The 17,732-nt window shown below is 42.4% G+C and overlaps 1 protein-coding gene across 11 annotated transcripts in view; it reads right to left on the reverse strand.

The window, feature by feature from the left end:
- lpp (LIM domain containing preferred translocation partner in lipoma) overlaps nucleotides 1–17,732 on the reverse strand; it is a 396,217-nt gene that overhangs the window by 53,062 nt on the left and 325,423 nt on the right. For all 11 annotated transcript variants that reach the window (XR_015759138.1, XM_087993414.1, XM_087993419.1 and 8 more), the window contains one exon: nucleotides 8,876–9,071. Coding sequence is in view for 10 of the 11 variants with exons in the window: in XM_087993414.1 (XP_087849540.1) it covers nucleotides 8,876–9,071 (196 nt within the window). In the remaining variant the exon portion in view is untranslated. The remainder of the gene's footprint in view (nucleotides 1–8,875; nucleotides 9,072–17,732) is intronic.

The raw sequence follows: 17,732 nt of genomic DNA on the forward strand, positions 1-17,732 counted from the left end.
ATGCCTTTTAAATGCTATAATTATACTTACCTCTATCACTTCCTCTGGCAACTCGTTCCATATACTCACCACCCACTGTATGAAAAAGTTGCCCTGCGGGCCCCTTTTAAATATTTCCCTCTCACTTTAAACCAATGTCCTCTAATTTTGGACCACCCACCCTAGGAAAAAGATCTTGCCTATTCACCTTATCTATGCCCCTCATGATTTTATGCACCTCTACCAGGTCACCAGCCTCTTACTCTCCAGGCAAGAAAGTTCCAGCCTTATAACTCAATAATTCTTTTTTGCATCCTTTCTATAGCAGGTTTGAAAGAGTGAAGAAAGAAGTCTGAAAATAAACTTTAGGATGGGAATTAGATTGTTATAACGGAAAATATTGAAGACTGTGGAGAAAGAGGAGAGTACGGAGATACTAGAATTGCTCTTACAAACGCCAGCATAGCACAGCCACATGGCCTCCGTCTGTGCTGTACAACTGTAAGATTTAAAATTGTAAGATTTAAAAATGGAACAAAGCCAGGCTATTTCAGCCGCTTGGAGATGGTGCTGTTCTCCAATAATATAAACAGACAAACAGTGAAACCTCTCCCTGGAAACGCAGGGACTCTGCCAAACCTAGGAAGAGTCTTTCTTTTCTTGAAAAAATAATTGGAACACTGAAATTGTAGCATTTGGAATGATATGAGCTAAACAACAGTCCAGCATACCCGACTACAACATCCCCAGTGTACAGGCAGAGTGCTGTAATCTGTTGGGTTCATCGATGCTGCCAGAGCAAAATGTTCATTTTTGTCTCAACAAAACAAATTGTACAATATCGACACATGGATGTTTGGATGGAGCGCTGTCACTCCCAACGGTTCATCTCACTGTGCTAAAGCTATACAGTAGGTTTTCAAATTGCAGACTGAGTAGAAAAGTAATATTTCAGATCAATTATGTAGAACTGCCCAACATTTCATTCCTTCAATGTCAATCAAGCACTGTACATGAGCAAATAGCATGCATGGTAACTTGTGAATCTACTCTCACTCAGTGACACCAATCAGTACAACTGACAATAATGTTGATTTGTGGGACCAGGTACAGAAATCTTTGATCATTGGAATCTGAGTTTGATCCCAGATTCTGGATGTACGAGGAAATCTTCTGTTCCTTGTTTGCTTTACATAACAGATTTAGAGGGCTCTGGTGAAATACGACTGACCTGAAACATAAATGTTCCTCTCTCCATCATTATCACTAGAGTTACTGAGCATTTCCGGCATTTTCTGTTTTTCTTCAGGACTGAATTGAGGAGAAATTTCAACAGACAGAGAGCGGTGAGCCTGTGGAATTCTCTGCCACAGAAAGCAGTCAAGTCTAAGACACTGCATGATTTCGAGAAGCGTGGTACAGAACACTTGGGGCTAAAGGGATCAAAGGATATCTGGGAAAAGCAGGAATAGGCTATTGAGTTGATTGAGGGTCAAGATTAGAGTAGTGCTGGAAAAGCACAGCAGGTCAGGCAGCATCTGAGGATCAGCTGTGATCATAACGAATGTGGAGCAGGTTCTAATGGCCTACTCTTGCTCCTATTTGTGATGTTTCTATGTTTCAGATTGTCAGCATCTGCATATTTTGTTAGTATTTAAGAAAAATGCAGGAATAGTCCCCAGCAACTGACAACATACAATGTAGGAGCTGAAGCAGGTCACTTAGGAACTGGAGTAGGTCACTTATCCCCTTTTCATACCATGCAATACAATAAGATCATGGCTGACCTGATTACTCCACAGTGCCACTTAGCCCCCAACAAACATTCATCCCCTTGCTTATCAAGAACCTATCAATATCTACCTTAAAAATATTTAAAGACGCTGCTTTCACCAAATTCTCAGGAAGAGACTGCCAACAGTCATTGTCATCTGTGAGAAAAAAGCTCTCCATATGACTGTTAAACAATAATCTCCCATAGATTCCAGCTCCCCCAACAGGAACCATCCTCTTGTGATAAAACCCTTGAGTTAATATCATTTTTTTTTGTACTGAAAAACCCAGTCCTTTACGGTTAGTAACATTCATTGGTCAGGCCGCTCCGAATTTGCTAGCTGGCAACATTCACTGGAGCGCAGCAACTGGGGAAGAGTATCTTGCAAGGTGTTCAGTAGATCAGAGCAGTTTAAAAGACAACAGATAGTGAATGAAGGTCAGTGAGAGATAAAGACTGCACTCCATGTTAAAGGTGCTGATATTTCACTGCCTTACAGGGAAGGTCCACAGAAGCTCTGTGTGGGGGACAATGAGTTAAATCCCAAGACAGGTTGGTTATTTCTGTGCTCTTGGGACTCAGACCAAGTTCTAGCCGTTATTAGGCAGCTTGATGTTGCAGTCAGGGCTAAGGAAAGGTCCTGGAAGTGTGGTGGCTCTCAAATAGCTCAGTATAACTGATTCAGAGTTGAAAAGCCTGTTATCAGTACTTACTGGATGTAACTGAGCGAGATTGGTGCTCAGGCAAAACCTAAGGATAGGTTTAACTTGGTGAAAGAAGTAATTAGTGACAGGCTGGAGTGGTGCTGGTGAACATGTGCTAGAGTGCAGGCTTTAGAGTCCAAGGGAGTGCTGACCCAGGACAGGAGGGTGATCTACCAGAGCACAAGCAACCCGTGAGACAGTCCGTGATGGGCTGCTCTTTTCAAAACCAGATCAGTGGAAGTGAAGATTTGTGAGGCATAATGAGATTTAATGACCCACCATTTTACCACATTTTTTGAGAGAGGTGGGGAGGTGGCGTTACAGAAAAATCTGTGGGAGGGATATCTTTTGTGCTGTAGGATTTTGATCACAGCCCATTTCACAAAATTACCTTGTGTTAATTCTGGATGTTAGAAAGAAGTCGTATACATATAGTGCAGATTGCATTGAAGAGTGCTCTAAATTGTATCAGAAAGTTTATTGGTGTTTGTTCAAAATTGTGGAATTTCTGGGCTTTCTTTTCTTAGTAAGTGCCCTGGATCTCACAAGTTATTAGATGGACAGTTACCAGCTCATCACCATATCATAACATTATTTGATAATTTTGTCCTTGATTAAACTTCCGTGGATACAAGCTGAATTTGTGCAATGTTTCCTCATAACACTAGCTCTCATTCCAGGTAATACTACAGTAAACCTTCTCTGAACTTCCTCCTTTTGCAGCCTTCTTTCAATTACTGTGCAAGTACTCCTGATGTGGTCACACCTGTGCCCTGTGTAACTAAAACACAACCTCCCTATTTTTGTATTCAATCTCCCTCACAATAAATTATAACATCCCATTAGTTTTTCTAAGTACATGCTGTAAATGCATTCTAATCTTTTGAGTTTCATGCATGAGGTCACTCAGATTCTTCTCTTTCTCAGATAATATGCTTGCTTTTTATTCGTCCTGCCAAGATGGACAATTTCCCATCTTCCCCCATTATATTATATTCCATTTGCCAGAACTTTGCCCGATCACTAAACCTATCTTTATAGCTCCCACATGTCCTCGACACAATTTGCTTTCCTACCTATCTTTATGTCTTCAAAAAATTAAGTAGTCAGACCATCCACCCCTTCATTCAAGTTATTTATTAAAATTGCAAAAGGTTGAGGCTCCAGCACTGACTCCTGCACACATCACAAGTTACATCTTGCCACTCAGAAAGTTACTCTTTTTTGCTTATCTCTGTTTTCTATTAGCCAGTCAATCTTCTATCCATGACAACATGTTAGCACATATGCAATGAGCGTTTTTTCTGTAATATCCTTTGATCTGGCACCTTGTCAAATGCCTTCTGGAAATTTAAGTACAGTACATTCACCAGTTCTCCCTGATGTAACATTTTTAATAATGTCTTCTAACATGTTTCCTGTGACAGATGCTAACTAGCAGTTGGTTTCCTACTTTCTTTCTCTCTTTTCAAAAAAAAGTTACATTTGCTATTTTCCAATCAAATAGACCTTTCCCTAAATCTCAGGAAACTTGAAAACACTAAATCGAACACATCAACTATCTCACTAGCCAAACATTTTAAGACCTTTAGGATGAAGTCCATCAGGACCCAGGGACTCATAAGCCTGCAACTCCATCAATTTACTTAGTATCACATCTCTTAGAAATTGTTACTTTTTGTGTTGTTCCCTCCTTTCCATTTTCTAATTTTCTACTTCTGAACTATTACATGTGCCCACTAGTCGTGGACCCCTCTTCTCTCCTTCAAACTAAATATAACTTCAGTCATTGCTTCCCAAGTTTCATCCCTTGCCCCCACTACTTAGTTAAAAACCTTCTCTACTTCCCTGGTTATCTGTCTTCTATAGTGAAAACATGCAAAATGTCTTGTTTAATTCAACTGTCATCTCCTTATTTTAGATTATTAATTGCTTTCTACAGGAGAATGCCCACTTTATTTTTATTTTTAACAAGCTCTTATTCCTCTATCAACAGGGTTGTTAGCATAACATCATTTGGTGGGTAAGGCTTTGGAAATCTTGGGTGGGGAGAAAAACTGAACAGGGGCTTGGGGAGGTTTGAGGTAGTTAACAAGCGATAGCACAGATTTTTAAAAGGTGCTTCAAAAATTAAACTGAATATCTTGATGAAGTTACAGAGAATGCGATGGAAGATATCTATGTGGGTTTTAAGAAAGTGTTTGACAAGGTACTGCATAAAACACTTGATTATAAAATTGAGGCTTATGGAATGTTTGGATCAAAGTTCGATAAAAAATTTGGCACCAGGATACAAAGCAGTGAGTCATTTTTTATGGTTGTTTTTCACACTGGGGACAGGGGTTTCACTGTGATGTTTCCCAAGCTCCGTGCAAGACCACTATATTTTCTTCAATATATAAATGATCTCAATCTTGGAATATAGGGTAGAACTTAGTGGCAAAAAGTAAAAAGGATACCAATCAACTGCAACAGAACAGAGATAGATCAGCAGAATGGGCAGACAGAATTTAATACCAAGTAATGTGAGGTGATGCCTTGTAGCTGAAGAGACAAGGATACACAATACAGACTTACTGACAGAGTTCTTAAGATTGTTTTGGGACAGAGGAACCTAGAGTTCACATTCATCGATCTTTACAAATGGCAGGACATTTTTAATGAGTGAGACCTTGGACTTCAAAAATCGAGATATTGGACCAGAATTTCATGCTGGGGTTGAGTGTGCTGAGAGGTAGAAATCTCAACATTGACCTTTAAAAATGTCTGTCCACACTTCTCATTTTCAGTTTGGTGATGTGGGCTAGGTTAGGAGTCAGGACAGGTGACCTGGGAAGGGGAAGAGGTTGCTAGTTTCCTGAGGGGGTGGAAAGTCTGCCAGGGGAATCTGATACTGTGATCAAAGTTTAAATGTAAAGATTAAAACATAAAATTTCCCTCATCCTCTCAATGTCTCATTCCTTATGCCCGATGCCCTGCATCAACACCAATAGCCGCTCATTCTCCCTGTGCTATCCTATGCCCATCTATCTATCTTTCATGATCATTCTTACTCTCTACATGTCTACCCAGCCCCATGATTCTTTGCAGCCTCTGTGCCATCTCCATGTGCACTGATACTCCAACACCTCTTGCCTTTCTGTCACTAAGATTATAAAAGAGGGGATCAGGAGTAGGCCAATTGGAACATCAGTTCACTCTGCCATTAAATGGGATCATGGTTGATCTCACCTGGTCAAACCTCAGGAGGCATGTTGACAGATGATTATGTGATGTGAACTGTGGGATTTATATCAATGATTTTTAAAGTTATTTGTTGTGAGTTTCAGTTTCTGGTTTATGAGTTATTAACTGGTAACCATAGTGATTTATTTTAAAAACAATTGTTGAGGCCTGGCACTTCCACAAATGGATTTTAGATTGGTTTGCGACCCAGCATGGCAAATAACAGGGATTCAAGATTCATTCATGAGATTTGAAATTTGTCTTTTTCTTAAGCTCAAGGGAAATGCCCGTTGTTAGAGAGAGATCCTTTTAATTTCACTTTTGACTATGCAAAGGACAGAGTTGTGAAATCCTTGGAATAGAATAGCTGCATAGAAAAATGTTGCTGAGAAGGACAGGGTTAGTTTTAAGGTAGTTAAGAATCTGGATAAGACTGGCCTTGGATGGAAATGCTAAATTGCTCATTTTGAATTCTGGCAGGGACATGCAGCTCCTGACCGCAATAAAGCTTTGGTTTAAACTTGGACAAAAAGCTTAATTTTAGAGTATGGAGAGAGTGTGCTCTAGATGTCAAGGTGCATTTGACTGAATGTGTCTTAAAGGACCCCTAGCAAAACTGGAATCAATGGAAACAAGGAGAAAAATCTGCTGATTGGAGTTATATCTAGCACAAAGGAAGATGATTACGGTGTTGAAGGAGCATGGTCTTATGGTCTCCAGATGATTCCAGAGGGATTTCCTGGCTTCATGAACTCTGAGATGAAGCCCGGTGTGGTCTAGAGTCAAGGCCCGGTGCAGAATGAAGCCTGGGTATCAGCATGGACTGGGTTGGAAGACCATTGTTCTGAACTTTTTCTTCCTCCATTTCATAAATGACTTGGATGCCATCATAGGAGATATGGTTAGTAAGTTTGCAGATGACACAAAATTCGAGGTGTTATAGACAGCAAAGAAAGGTTAACTCAGAGTAAAACTGGATCTTGATCAGATGGGCCAATGAACCAAGGAATGGCAGATGGAGCTTAATTTAGATGGAGTTTAATTTAGATGAATGCGAGGTGCTGCTTTTGGAAACGCAAATCAGGCCAGGACTTATACACTTCATGCTAAGATCCTGGGGAGTGCTGCTGAACAAAGAGACCTTGGAGTGCAGGTTCATAGCTCCTTGAGACTGCAGGTGCAGGTAGATAGGATAGTGAAGAAGGTGCTCAGTATGCTTGCTTTTATTGGTCAGTGCAGTGAGTATAGGAGTTGGGAGGTCAAGTTGAGGCCTGGCTCTTCCACAAATGGATTTTAGTTTATTTTAGATTGGTTTGCTACCCAGCATGGAAAATAACAGGGATTCAAGATTCCTGTTGGAATCTTGGTTAGGCCACTTTTGGAATACTGTGTGCAATTCTGGTCTCCCTGTTATAGGATGTTGTGAAACTTGAAAGGATTCAGAAAAGATTTATGAGGATGTTGCCAGGGTTGGAGGGTTTGAGCTATAGGGAGAGATGAAAAGAGTGGGGCTATTTTGCCTGGAGCTGAAGGGTGACCTTATAGAGGTTTATAAAATCATAAGAGGCATGGATAGGGGAAATGGACAAGGTTTTATCCCCAGGATGGGGGAGTCCAACACCAGAGGGCATATGTTTAAAGATGGAGGGGAAAGATTTAAAAGGGACCTAAGGGGCAACCTTTTCAGCAGACAGTGGTGCGTGTATGGAATGAGCAGCCAGAAGTAGTTGTGGAGACAGGTACATTAAAACATTTAAAAGATTTTAGATGGGTATATGGATAGGAAGTATTTTGAGGGATATGGACCAAATGCTGGCAAATGGGACTGGATTTATTTAGGATACCTGGTCGGCATGGACGAGCTGGACTGAAGGGTCTGTTTCCAGGCTGTACATCTCTATCACATTAAGTTATTCCTTAAATCTACAATACTGGACTTTATACTTCTCTATTTTTCTAAGAACTTGAACTGCAGAAGCTGTACCGAGGGACCTTTGTACCTAAGATGGTGCTTTAAGTGGCGACGTGTTCACTTTTCACTGTGCTCATTTGAGTACCTGTGACAATAAAACTAATTCTATTCCAAATTATCTTAGTCTAAGGTTATCATTGTAGGAGTTCCCTACATTAGAGTCCTAGGTCCAACTACCTTCAGCAGCTTCATCGATGACCTTCCTTCCATAAGAAGGTCTGAAGTGGGAATGTTCACTGATATCTGCATAATACTCAGTGCCATTTTTGATTCCTCAGATCAAAACAGCTCAAGTCCAAATGCAGCAAAACCTGAACAATATCCAGGTTTCAGCTGATAAGTGGAAAGTAACATTCGCACTGCACAAGTATCACATATTGCTCACCCCCAACAACAGTGGATCTGACCATCTCAAATTTAAATTCAGTGATATTACCATGATTGAAATCCCCCATTATCAATGTCCTGGGGGTTACCACTGACCAGAAACTGAAGACAAGCCATATAAATACTATGGTTCAAGAGGGGATCAGAGGCTGGGAATTCTGCAACCAACAACTCACCTTCTTTCTCCCAAATCCTGTCCATTATCCACAAGAATCAAATCAGTCACTTGCCTGGATGGATGTAATTCAGAAACACTCAAGAAGCTTGGTACCATCCAAAACAAAGCAGCTCACCAATTGGCATCCCACTCACTATCTACAATATTCATTCCTTTCATTTACACCTAGTGTGGTAAAGTCGAATTCATGTAGGTAGCTGTGTATTTTTGGTTATACAGGCTTGATGGATTGAAGGGCCTCCTCTGTACTCTATGATTCTATGCCCTGCAACTACTTAGCAAAGCTCCTCCAACAGTACCTTCCAAACACATGACTATGATTGTCTAGAAGGACTAGGGCAGGAAATACACGGGAAAGACATCACCTGTAAGATCCCCTCCGAATCACACCTTAACCAGACTTGGAAAAATATCACTGTTCCTTCCCTGTCACTGAGCTAAATTCCTAGAATTCTCTTCTGAACAGAATTCTAGGGACCCATAAGATATGTGGACTAGTTCAAGGGGGCAGCTGACCACCTCCCTAAGACCTTAAGGATTTGCAGTAAGTGCTAGCGAAGTCCACATCCCATGAGTAAATGAAATATTGCAGTGAATGGGACATTCGGAAATTCATTTGGATTTGGATCAAGTAAACCCTTTATTCAGTTCTTTACCGAAGTAATCATCTGATGGTGGGTTCTCCATATCGTACAGCATCCTCTTAGTCAAACGTTCAAGCTCATCCTCTGGTTTCATGCCTGCAGCGCTCACTGCAGAAGCTGGAGTGGAAACCGGAGCGGGAGCTGGGGCTGGAACCGGAGCGGGAGCTGGGGCTGGAACCGGAGCAGGAACTGGAGGCTGGTAGACATTCTGAAAGGAAGGCAAAAAGATTTAGAGGTCATTCATTCACTTTTGAATTAAATTCAGAAAATAAAAATTCTTCTTAGAACTTCTCTGGGAATTCCAGAAATTTTCCAATGTTTTTGGTTTGTGGTTTCACCACAGTTCTAACCTCTGCTGACAGCTTCCTAGTTTTTGTGCTGTGATGTTTGGGATTTCTCCTGATCATCAGCTTTGTTTATATCAAGAAGTCTCATATATCTGCAGCATTCACGATATTATGACATCCTAAAAACCTTTGTCTTATTTGTTTGTGGGATGTGTATCCCTGGTACCCTTCAGCTATTCCAGCGTCAACCACATTACAGAGGGTCTGCAGTCATGTGTTGGCTATGCCAGGCCAGGCCAGGACAGCAGATTTCCTTCCCTAAGTGGAGGGCATTAGTGAACCAGATGGGTTTTTACAACAAAGGTAACATGGTCACCATTAGGTGAGATTTTAATTCCAGGCTTTTTCCTGAAAACAAACTTCATCACTGCTGAGGTGGGTTGCGGTACCTATGTCCCCAGAACATTATCTGCATTGTGAGTACAACGACATTACCATCACACCACTACCTTACAGGAGCAAATCTGCAGCCAGGAATGTATTTGTGAAGCGTGCTAATGATTATAATGTGTGAAGCACACCACCAAGTTGCACACACCAAGAGCCCACTATTTGCAATATAGAAATGTAGAATGTAGGTAGGAAAGCATGCTATTGGGCCATTTGATGGCAAGAAGTAATTCAAATCTCTATTGCCTGTATCCTAACTTTTACAAAATGTCATTCACTAATCTCCCTCTGCAATCATTAAGGTTTCCTTAAATGTAACATTTCTATCTCAGCGGCCTTCCCCCGCCTTGGTTCTAACTTTCCAAAGCCTGTGTTAATCCAACGTTAGCCTCTTGAGCATCCTTGATTGCAGTTTCTCCATTAGTCACAGCCATACTTGTAATTGCCTCAGTCCTAGGCCTTGGAACTGTCCCCTGGGCCTTCCTCCTGAAAAAATGCTCTTTAAATCCTATCTCTTTGACCAAAAGGGGTGACTGTCCGAGTATCTCTCTTGGTTTGATGCTCTGTGTATTTGATGATGTTTATGAGAAGCACTGTGGCAATTACCCACAGACTACAACGTCAGGTGAACAGTCAAGTGGTGCCAGGGACACAACCGGGGAGGCATGAAGATGAGGAATGCCATCAGAGTGAGAGAACTCATGGGGTTAATGATGAATCAGAAACTTTAGAAATGAAAACCAGCTGAGCAGGGGTTTAACAGGGGAGGCCAGCCAAAGCTGTAAATATTATCCCAGCAGCAGAGACCCTGAAATATCTGCCTAGGACTGTTCCTGGCTGAACACCCACAGACAGATCTCCCCAAAGCTGTTTGTTAAAGGGGCCGTTATATTTTATTGAAAGAAACATACATTTCATGACCTAGCTCATGTCACTCACAACTCCATAAAAAACTCTTTTAAAAAAAAAAGTAAATCAGGATTTGAATTCTTCGGAAACTTCAGGGCAACAAGGGGAGATCTGAGTCCAAGTGTATGGACTACAGGATTAGCCACAAGGGACAGGCCATAAGGGACAAAGTGTAATGGGAAGAATGTGAAGGGAGAGAGGGCGGAGGGAGAGAGTAAGAGGATGGAGAGACTACGGAGGGGAAGAGGATGTTGGGGGGCGGAACAGAGTGGGGGGGGAAGAGAATGCGAGGAGGAAAGAGAGTATGGGGGGCAGAGACTGTGGGGGGGAAGAGAGTGCAGGGGGGAAGAGAGTACAAAGAAAGAGAGTGCGGGAGATCGAAGAGAGTGTTGTGGGGGGAAGACAGTGCTTGGGGGGAAATAGTATGGAGGTAGAGAGCGCGGGGGAGAGAGTGCGGGTTAAGAAATGGGTTGTGACAGTACAGGGGAGAGAGAGTACAGGTGGAGAGAGTGCGAGGGGTGAATGTGCAAGGAGACATAATGGGAGGAGACAGGTTGCACAAGTGAGTGTGGGGGGAGACAGCACAGGAAGACACGATGTGCCTTAGGGGAGAGAATGCAAGGAGAGTGAGTGTGGGAAAAGTGTATGGGAGAATGTGTACAGGGAGAGAGAGTGAGAGAGGAGGGTATGAGAGAATGTGTACAGGGGAGAGAGAGAGAATGTGGGAGCTGGGTACGGGAGAATGGGTATAGGGGAGAGACAGTGTGGGAGGAGAGTATGGGATAATCGGTACAGGAGAGAGAGTGTGTGTGGGAGGAGAGAGTAAAGAAAGTCACCATAGACCCAGAAGGCTACAGGCTGTTCTCTCACTGAGAGACAACTGGTGGTGGCTTAACCTGACGGTGACCACACCTCAGGTAAGGGGAGACTTTGAGAAAGACCTTCACAGTGAACTCAGCTGGCACAGGAATTGAACCTACACTGTGTGCAAACCAGCTGAGCAAACAACTGAGCTAACTAATCCCAGTGGCAGAGAGTGAGAGTTGGGTAGAAGTACAAGAGAGTCCCTCAGTACTGACCCTCTGACAGTGCAGCACTCCCTTAGTACTGACCCTCTGACAGTGCAGCACTCCCTCAGTACTGACCTTCTGACGGTGCAGCACTCCTCAGTACTGACCCTCTGACAGTGCAGCACTCCCTCAGTACTGACCTTCTGACGGTGCAGCACTCCTCAGTACTGATCCTCCAACAATCTAGCACTCCCTCAGTACTGACCCTCTGACAGTGCAGCACTCCCTCAGTATTGACCCTCTGACAGTGCAGCAATCCCTCATCACAGCACTTATAGAGCTGACTTTGAATATTACGCTCATATTTCTGAAGTGTAACAGGAACGTATAACCTTTACACTCAGAGATGCAAATTTGACCTTTTGTGAGACCCCTCTCCCCAATTCCCAATAGCAGCTAAGTCTGGGGGATTGGACTGCAGGGAGCTGACCATGGCAGTAATGTGGTCCATTATGCAATGCAGTTTCAAGTTATTTCAAACTCTGTGAAATTGATAAGAAGTTGTTAAGCTGAGAAAACATGTTTCCATCAATGAGATGAAACAGTTGAAACTAAAATCTGTCCAAAGTATGAAAGCTGCTATTTTTATTGTTTCTAGAAATTCAACGAGAACATTGCAAGATAATGGACTCTCCCTACTTGAAGAGTTTAAAGAAAGGCATGACATTAAGTGTTAAACATCGACTGTGTCACCGCAAATTCCCACCTGAGTGATCAACAGAAACATTTGTTTCAAAGGCAAATTTATGTTTTTCTCACTAAATTGAATTCTTGAGGATATTTAGTTATTTCCCCATCGATTCTACTAACTCACTGCCCTGTCAAAATTCTGAATGTGGCTCAGTCGGTAACATTCTCACTCAAAGTCACATATTTTTGGTCCAATTTACACTCTGTACATAAAATTCAGGCGAAAACCCTAATGCAGACCTGAAGAAGTACTCTATTGTCAGGCAGTACTGAGGGCAAGTTGGATTATCACAGGGTCAGCGGTGAAGGAGCATGGCATTGTTGCAGAGTCACTGCTGAGGGAGTGCTGCACTGTCAGAGGGTCAGTACTGAAAGCGTGCAGCACAGTCACAGGGTCAATACTGAGGGAGTATTGCACTGCCCGAGGGTCGGTACTGAAGGAGTGCTGCACAGTCACAGGGTCAATACTATGGGAGTGCTGCACTGTTCGAGGGTCGGTACTGAGGGAGTGCTGTACTTTTGAAAGGTCAGTACTGCGGGAGTGCTATACGGTCAGAGGGTTCATACTGAGGAAGCTCTGTATTGCTGGCGGGGCCATACTGAGGAAGCGCTGCATTTCTGGAGGATCAGTACTGAGGAAGTGCTGCATTTCTGGAGGGTTAGTACTGAGGTAGTGCTGCATTTCTGGAGGGTCAGTACTGAGGGAGTGCTGCACTGTTGGAAGGTCAGAACTGAGGGAGTGCCGCACTGTTGGGAAGGTTCATACTTAGGGAGTGTGGACTGTTCGTGGATAAGTACTGAGAGGGACACTGACTCAAGTCCCTCTACATCCACCTGGAAGAGCAGGGATGTCAATGGTTTAATGTCTCACCTGAAAGTCAGTTCCTTTGACCAAACGGGACTCCATCAGTACTGCACTGAAATGTCAGCCTGCATTTTTGCCCTCCAGTTTCTAGAACTTATAACTTTATGACTCAGGCAGTGCCACCCACTAACCCCTGACCGACAGTCATATTGCTTTTCTTTTCTCCTTCTTCCCTCCTGAGTACAATGTTTGATTGATCTGGGATTTGGAAAGCAACTCAATTGTGTTGTTTTAATCAATTAAAGAATGCTGATGAAAAAAGGCTATTGTGCAAAACAAATGTGTATGATTTGTAATTTCACTGAGCACTGCACATATTCCACTATAAGGAGGGAGTAGAACCTAGGAAAGGAAGGGGGACATGGGGAAGGAGTGAGAGAAAGAGGAAGATGGAAGAGGGTGAAGAGAAATTGAGAGTGAGGGTGTGAGGAGGTAGCAAGATAAGAGGGGCAAACAGAGGGAGAACTTTGGAAAGTGAGGGAAAGGGAGGATGGTGAGAGAGATTGGGGGATAAATGTGAGGGAAGAGGGAGAATGGGAAAGAAGGGGAGTGGGAGAAATGGGATGCGGGAGAGAATGAGAAGTCTGAGGGGAGGGAGGAAGCAAGAGGGGAGATGGGTGAGGGGAGCGGGAAAAGAGAGCAGCAGCGCAACAGGGCAGAACATGGATTGGGAAGAGTCGAGGTTCCAAGGAGGAGATGGAAAGAGAGGGATCATTGGAGACAAAAAGACAAAAAAGATAAATAGAAATTTTGTCAGATATTTCAGGACCTTGGCAATGGACTGAACCCTCAGTCAATGAAGCACCTTTTCAAATGCTGAAAGTGACAACCACAGCAACCAAATCGTGCACAGCAAAATACCACAAGCAGTAATCTGATTCTGATCCGATAATCCGGTTTATAATTGAAGGCTAAATATTGGCCAGAACAATTCACTGAATTTCAGTTCAAAGCGATCCTCAATTATGAATGGAGTCTGCCCGATTGTCATTAAAACTGAAAGGTGATGGGAGATTTGATCGAATTATTCAATATTAACATTGTCTGGTGAAGTAAATCAGCAAATCTTTGCAGCATTTTTTCAACTGTTACAAATCACCTACGAAGTGCATCTGATACAAAGTTAACTCTGAGGTTTCATCTTTGGTTCTTCCATATTTTCTATAATCTCTCAGTTTATCTTTCTCCTGTTCCCCAAGACAAATTGTTGGATGTTTCCTTGCTTTAAAAATGCTGTATCAAAGTAGAATGTCATTGGATTGTTCAGAGGTAGAGTTGTTAGTGCAGTTTTCTTCTGGTTAATGTAAATGCTCAGGTCTGATATGTGTACTCAGAGACAAAACAGAGGAAAGGAGTCAGAAAAATGCTTAAAGAAAGAACTAGGAGCAGAATAGTACTATTTGGCCCATTGAGACTGCTCCACCATTCAATATGATCATGGCTGAGCCTGAGGTTTAATGTGACAGTCCCTCATATCTCAAAGATTCATAACTGTGAAGAAATGTCTCCGTATCTCAGTTGTAAGCAGTCATCCCCTTAATTTGAAAGCATATCTGTCATTCCAATTTTGACAACCATTTGACAAGAAGAAAATTTATGATTGGAGGCAACTCTGCTCTCCCGAGGTCTAACACCTGGAACATTAAGTACATTGATTCAATTTCACCAATGTCCAAAGACAATCAAGACTATCCATGATGACTGACTTGGAGGTGCTGGTGTTGGACTCGGTTAAAAATCACACAACACCAGGTTATGGTCCAACAGGTTTATTTGGAAGCACTAGCTTTCAGAGGACTGCTTCTTCATCAGATGGCTGTGGAGAATAAGATCATGATCCTAGAATTTATAGCCAAAGGAATCCAGTGTCATGAACTCTTTGATACTGGGCTCCTTTTGGCTATAAATTCTGTGATCATGATCTTATTCTCCACAACTACCTGATGAAGGAGCTAGTGCTTTCAAATAAACCTGTTGGACCATAACCTAGTGTTGCATGATGGCTGAGGAGTTGAGAAAGTCAAGTCTTAGGCTTCTGATGAACTCCAACAACAAAACATACTTGTTATCAAGTCACACTAAAAGCATTAATTGTGATCCATTCAGTCAGCAGCCATCGTCAGTGTAGTTCAATTTCAATCTCTGGGACTGTGTGCAGCCAATTCCTTGGAATTCTTTGAAGGAGTAACAAGCTCTATGAATAAAGTGGAAAACATTGATGTACTATACGTGGATTTACAGAAGGCATTTGACAAGTTTCCACATAAAAGGTTATTGTGAGCAGCAACATGTTATAATATAAGGGACAACATAGCAGAATGGCTAGAAGATTGGCTGTCAGAAATTGGACAGTATGCATGAATGGATCTTTTTCAGACTGTCTGGATTTGATGCTAAGACTCCCACAGGGGGCTATGCTGGGCCCTCAGCACTTTACAATTTGTTCCAATGATTTAGATGAGGGAATTGAAGGCATGGTGGCTGGATTTGCAGATGACATGAAGATAAGTAGGACACTGTGTTGTGAAGAAGACCTAACAAGAATGTAGACTGGTTCAGTTTAAGTGAGTGGGCAGATATTGCATAATGCAGTAAAATATGAAGTTGATCACTTTGGCAAGAGAATAAAAATAAAAGTATTACTTGAATGAGAATGACTTCAGAATGCAGTGGAATCTAGGAGTTCCAATGCATTGGTTATAATTAGTCTGCAAGTAGTGAATGGATCAAGCAGGCTAATGCCTTGCTAGCCTTTGTTACAAGTGGATTTAAACATTAAAGTAAGGACCTCGGATTTCACTTGTACACAGCATTGGTGAGACCACATCTCAAGTACTGTCTACAATGTAAATGGATTGGAGGCTGTTCAAAGGAGGTTTTCTGGATTGATATCGGGAATGAGCGAGTTATATTATGAGTAAAGATTGGACAGCTGGGCTTACTGATCAGGGTTTAGAAGAGTGCAAGGCAATTTTATTGAAATGTGAAAGATCTGAGTTGGTTTTGACAAGGTTGGCATGGAAAGGATGTTTCCTATTGTGGGTCAGTTCAGAATGAGGGGCAGTGTTTTAAAATTAGGAGTTGCGCTATCAGGACAGAACTGAGGAAAATTTTTTTCTTTCTCAGAAAGTTGTGTGATTTTAAGGCAGAAGCAGATAGATTCTTGTCAGGCAAGGGAATCAAACTTTATCAGCAATAAATGGGAATGTGGAATTTGGACAAAATCAGATCAGCCATGATCTCATTGCATGGCAAAGCATGCTTGGAAAGTTGAATAGTTCCCATTTGCTCTTAATTAGTATGTTCGTATATATGTCCCCAGAACATTAGGTTGGGGTTCTGGATAATTAGCTCAGTGACATTATCACTATGTCAGCACCTCCCTACAATGGGGCAATCAACATTGAAATCAAGACCCAAGTTAACTATTAGTCACTCTAAATCAGCTGTATGTAGTATGATCTGTGTGAAGTTTGCATGTTTGCACTGTGTCGGCATGGGGTTCTTCCAGGTGCTCCGGTTTCCTTCCATAGCCCAAAGATATGCAGCTTAGTTAGATTAGCCATGCTAAATTGCCCACAGTTCCAAGGATGTGTAGGTGAGCAGGATTAGCCATGGGAAATGCAGGGCTATAAGGTAAGGGCTTGGTTCTGGGTGGGATCTCTTCAGAGGGTCACTGCGGACCTGATGGCTGGAATGGCCTACTTCTGCACTGTAGGGATTCTATGATTCTAAGGTTCCGTGCTGACCTGCTCTTGAGAAAGTAACTTGCAGCATTTCTGACGTGGAGCCTTAAGCTTGCTACATACTCACTAGGCTGGCTGAAACCATGTACTTCACACAGCATGAATGAAAAAATCATATTCTATAAATCTCAAGCATAGCAGACACAAATCTATTGCTGTGCATTAATTGGCCACCTTAAAAGAATTAAACCACACAGAAGTGGCTATCAGTTGGAACCACTGAATGCCTGTATAAATCAAAAACACTCAAACATCATTATGCCAAAACCACTGGCTCCAAGTCACCACTTCACAGACACATTTTTGCTGTGAAAATACCACAGCCAAATAGAGAATGAATGTGAGGGGCCCATTTCCTCTGAATGGACTTCTTCTGGGGCTCCACATAGCTCTTATACGGGAAAACAGGACGTTACTGCAAGGTGGGGACCTTGGTGCTTGAATTGAGCAGGTGAGTTTGTACCAACACTGACTGAGGAAGTGTGGTACAATCGGCGGGTGAGTCCTGAGGGAGGGCAGCACTGGACTGTCATTACTGATGGAACACTGAACTGTTGGAGGGTCAGTGTTGAGGGAATACTCACTGTCAGAGAGTCAGTATTGAAGGAATGCTGCAACGTTGGAGGATCAGTACTGAGGGTGTGCTGCGCTGTCAGAGGATCAGTACAAAGGGCTTCCTATATTGTCAGAAATGCCACCTTCTAATTGAGACAGTCACCCTAAGTTGCAGTTTTCAGTGGATTCAAATTTTTGGGCTCAGTCTCTCAGAGTGTTGGCTTACTGTAGCAGAACAGTCCATTATATGGATGTTGAGATCAGATTGAGTTGAATTAGCTTCTTGGGAGTAGGAAT

The sequence above is a fragment of the Chiloscyllium plagiosum genome, unplaced genomic scaffold (assembly GCF_037043375.1).
Source record: "Chiloscyllium plagiosum isolate Xiang-an unplaced genomic scaffold, Cpla_swu_hap1 HiC_scaffold_13, whole genome shotgun sequence".
NCBI lineage: Eukaryota > Metazoa > Chordata > Chondrichthyes > Orectolobiformes > Hemiscylliidae > Chiloscyllium > Chiloscyllium plagiosum.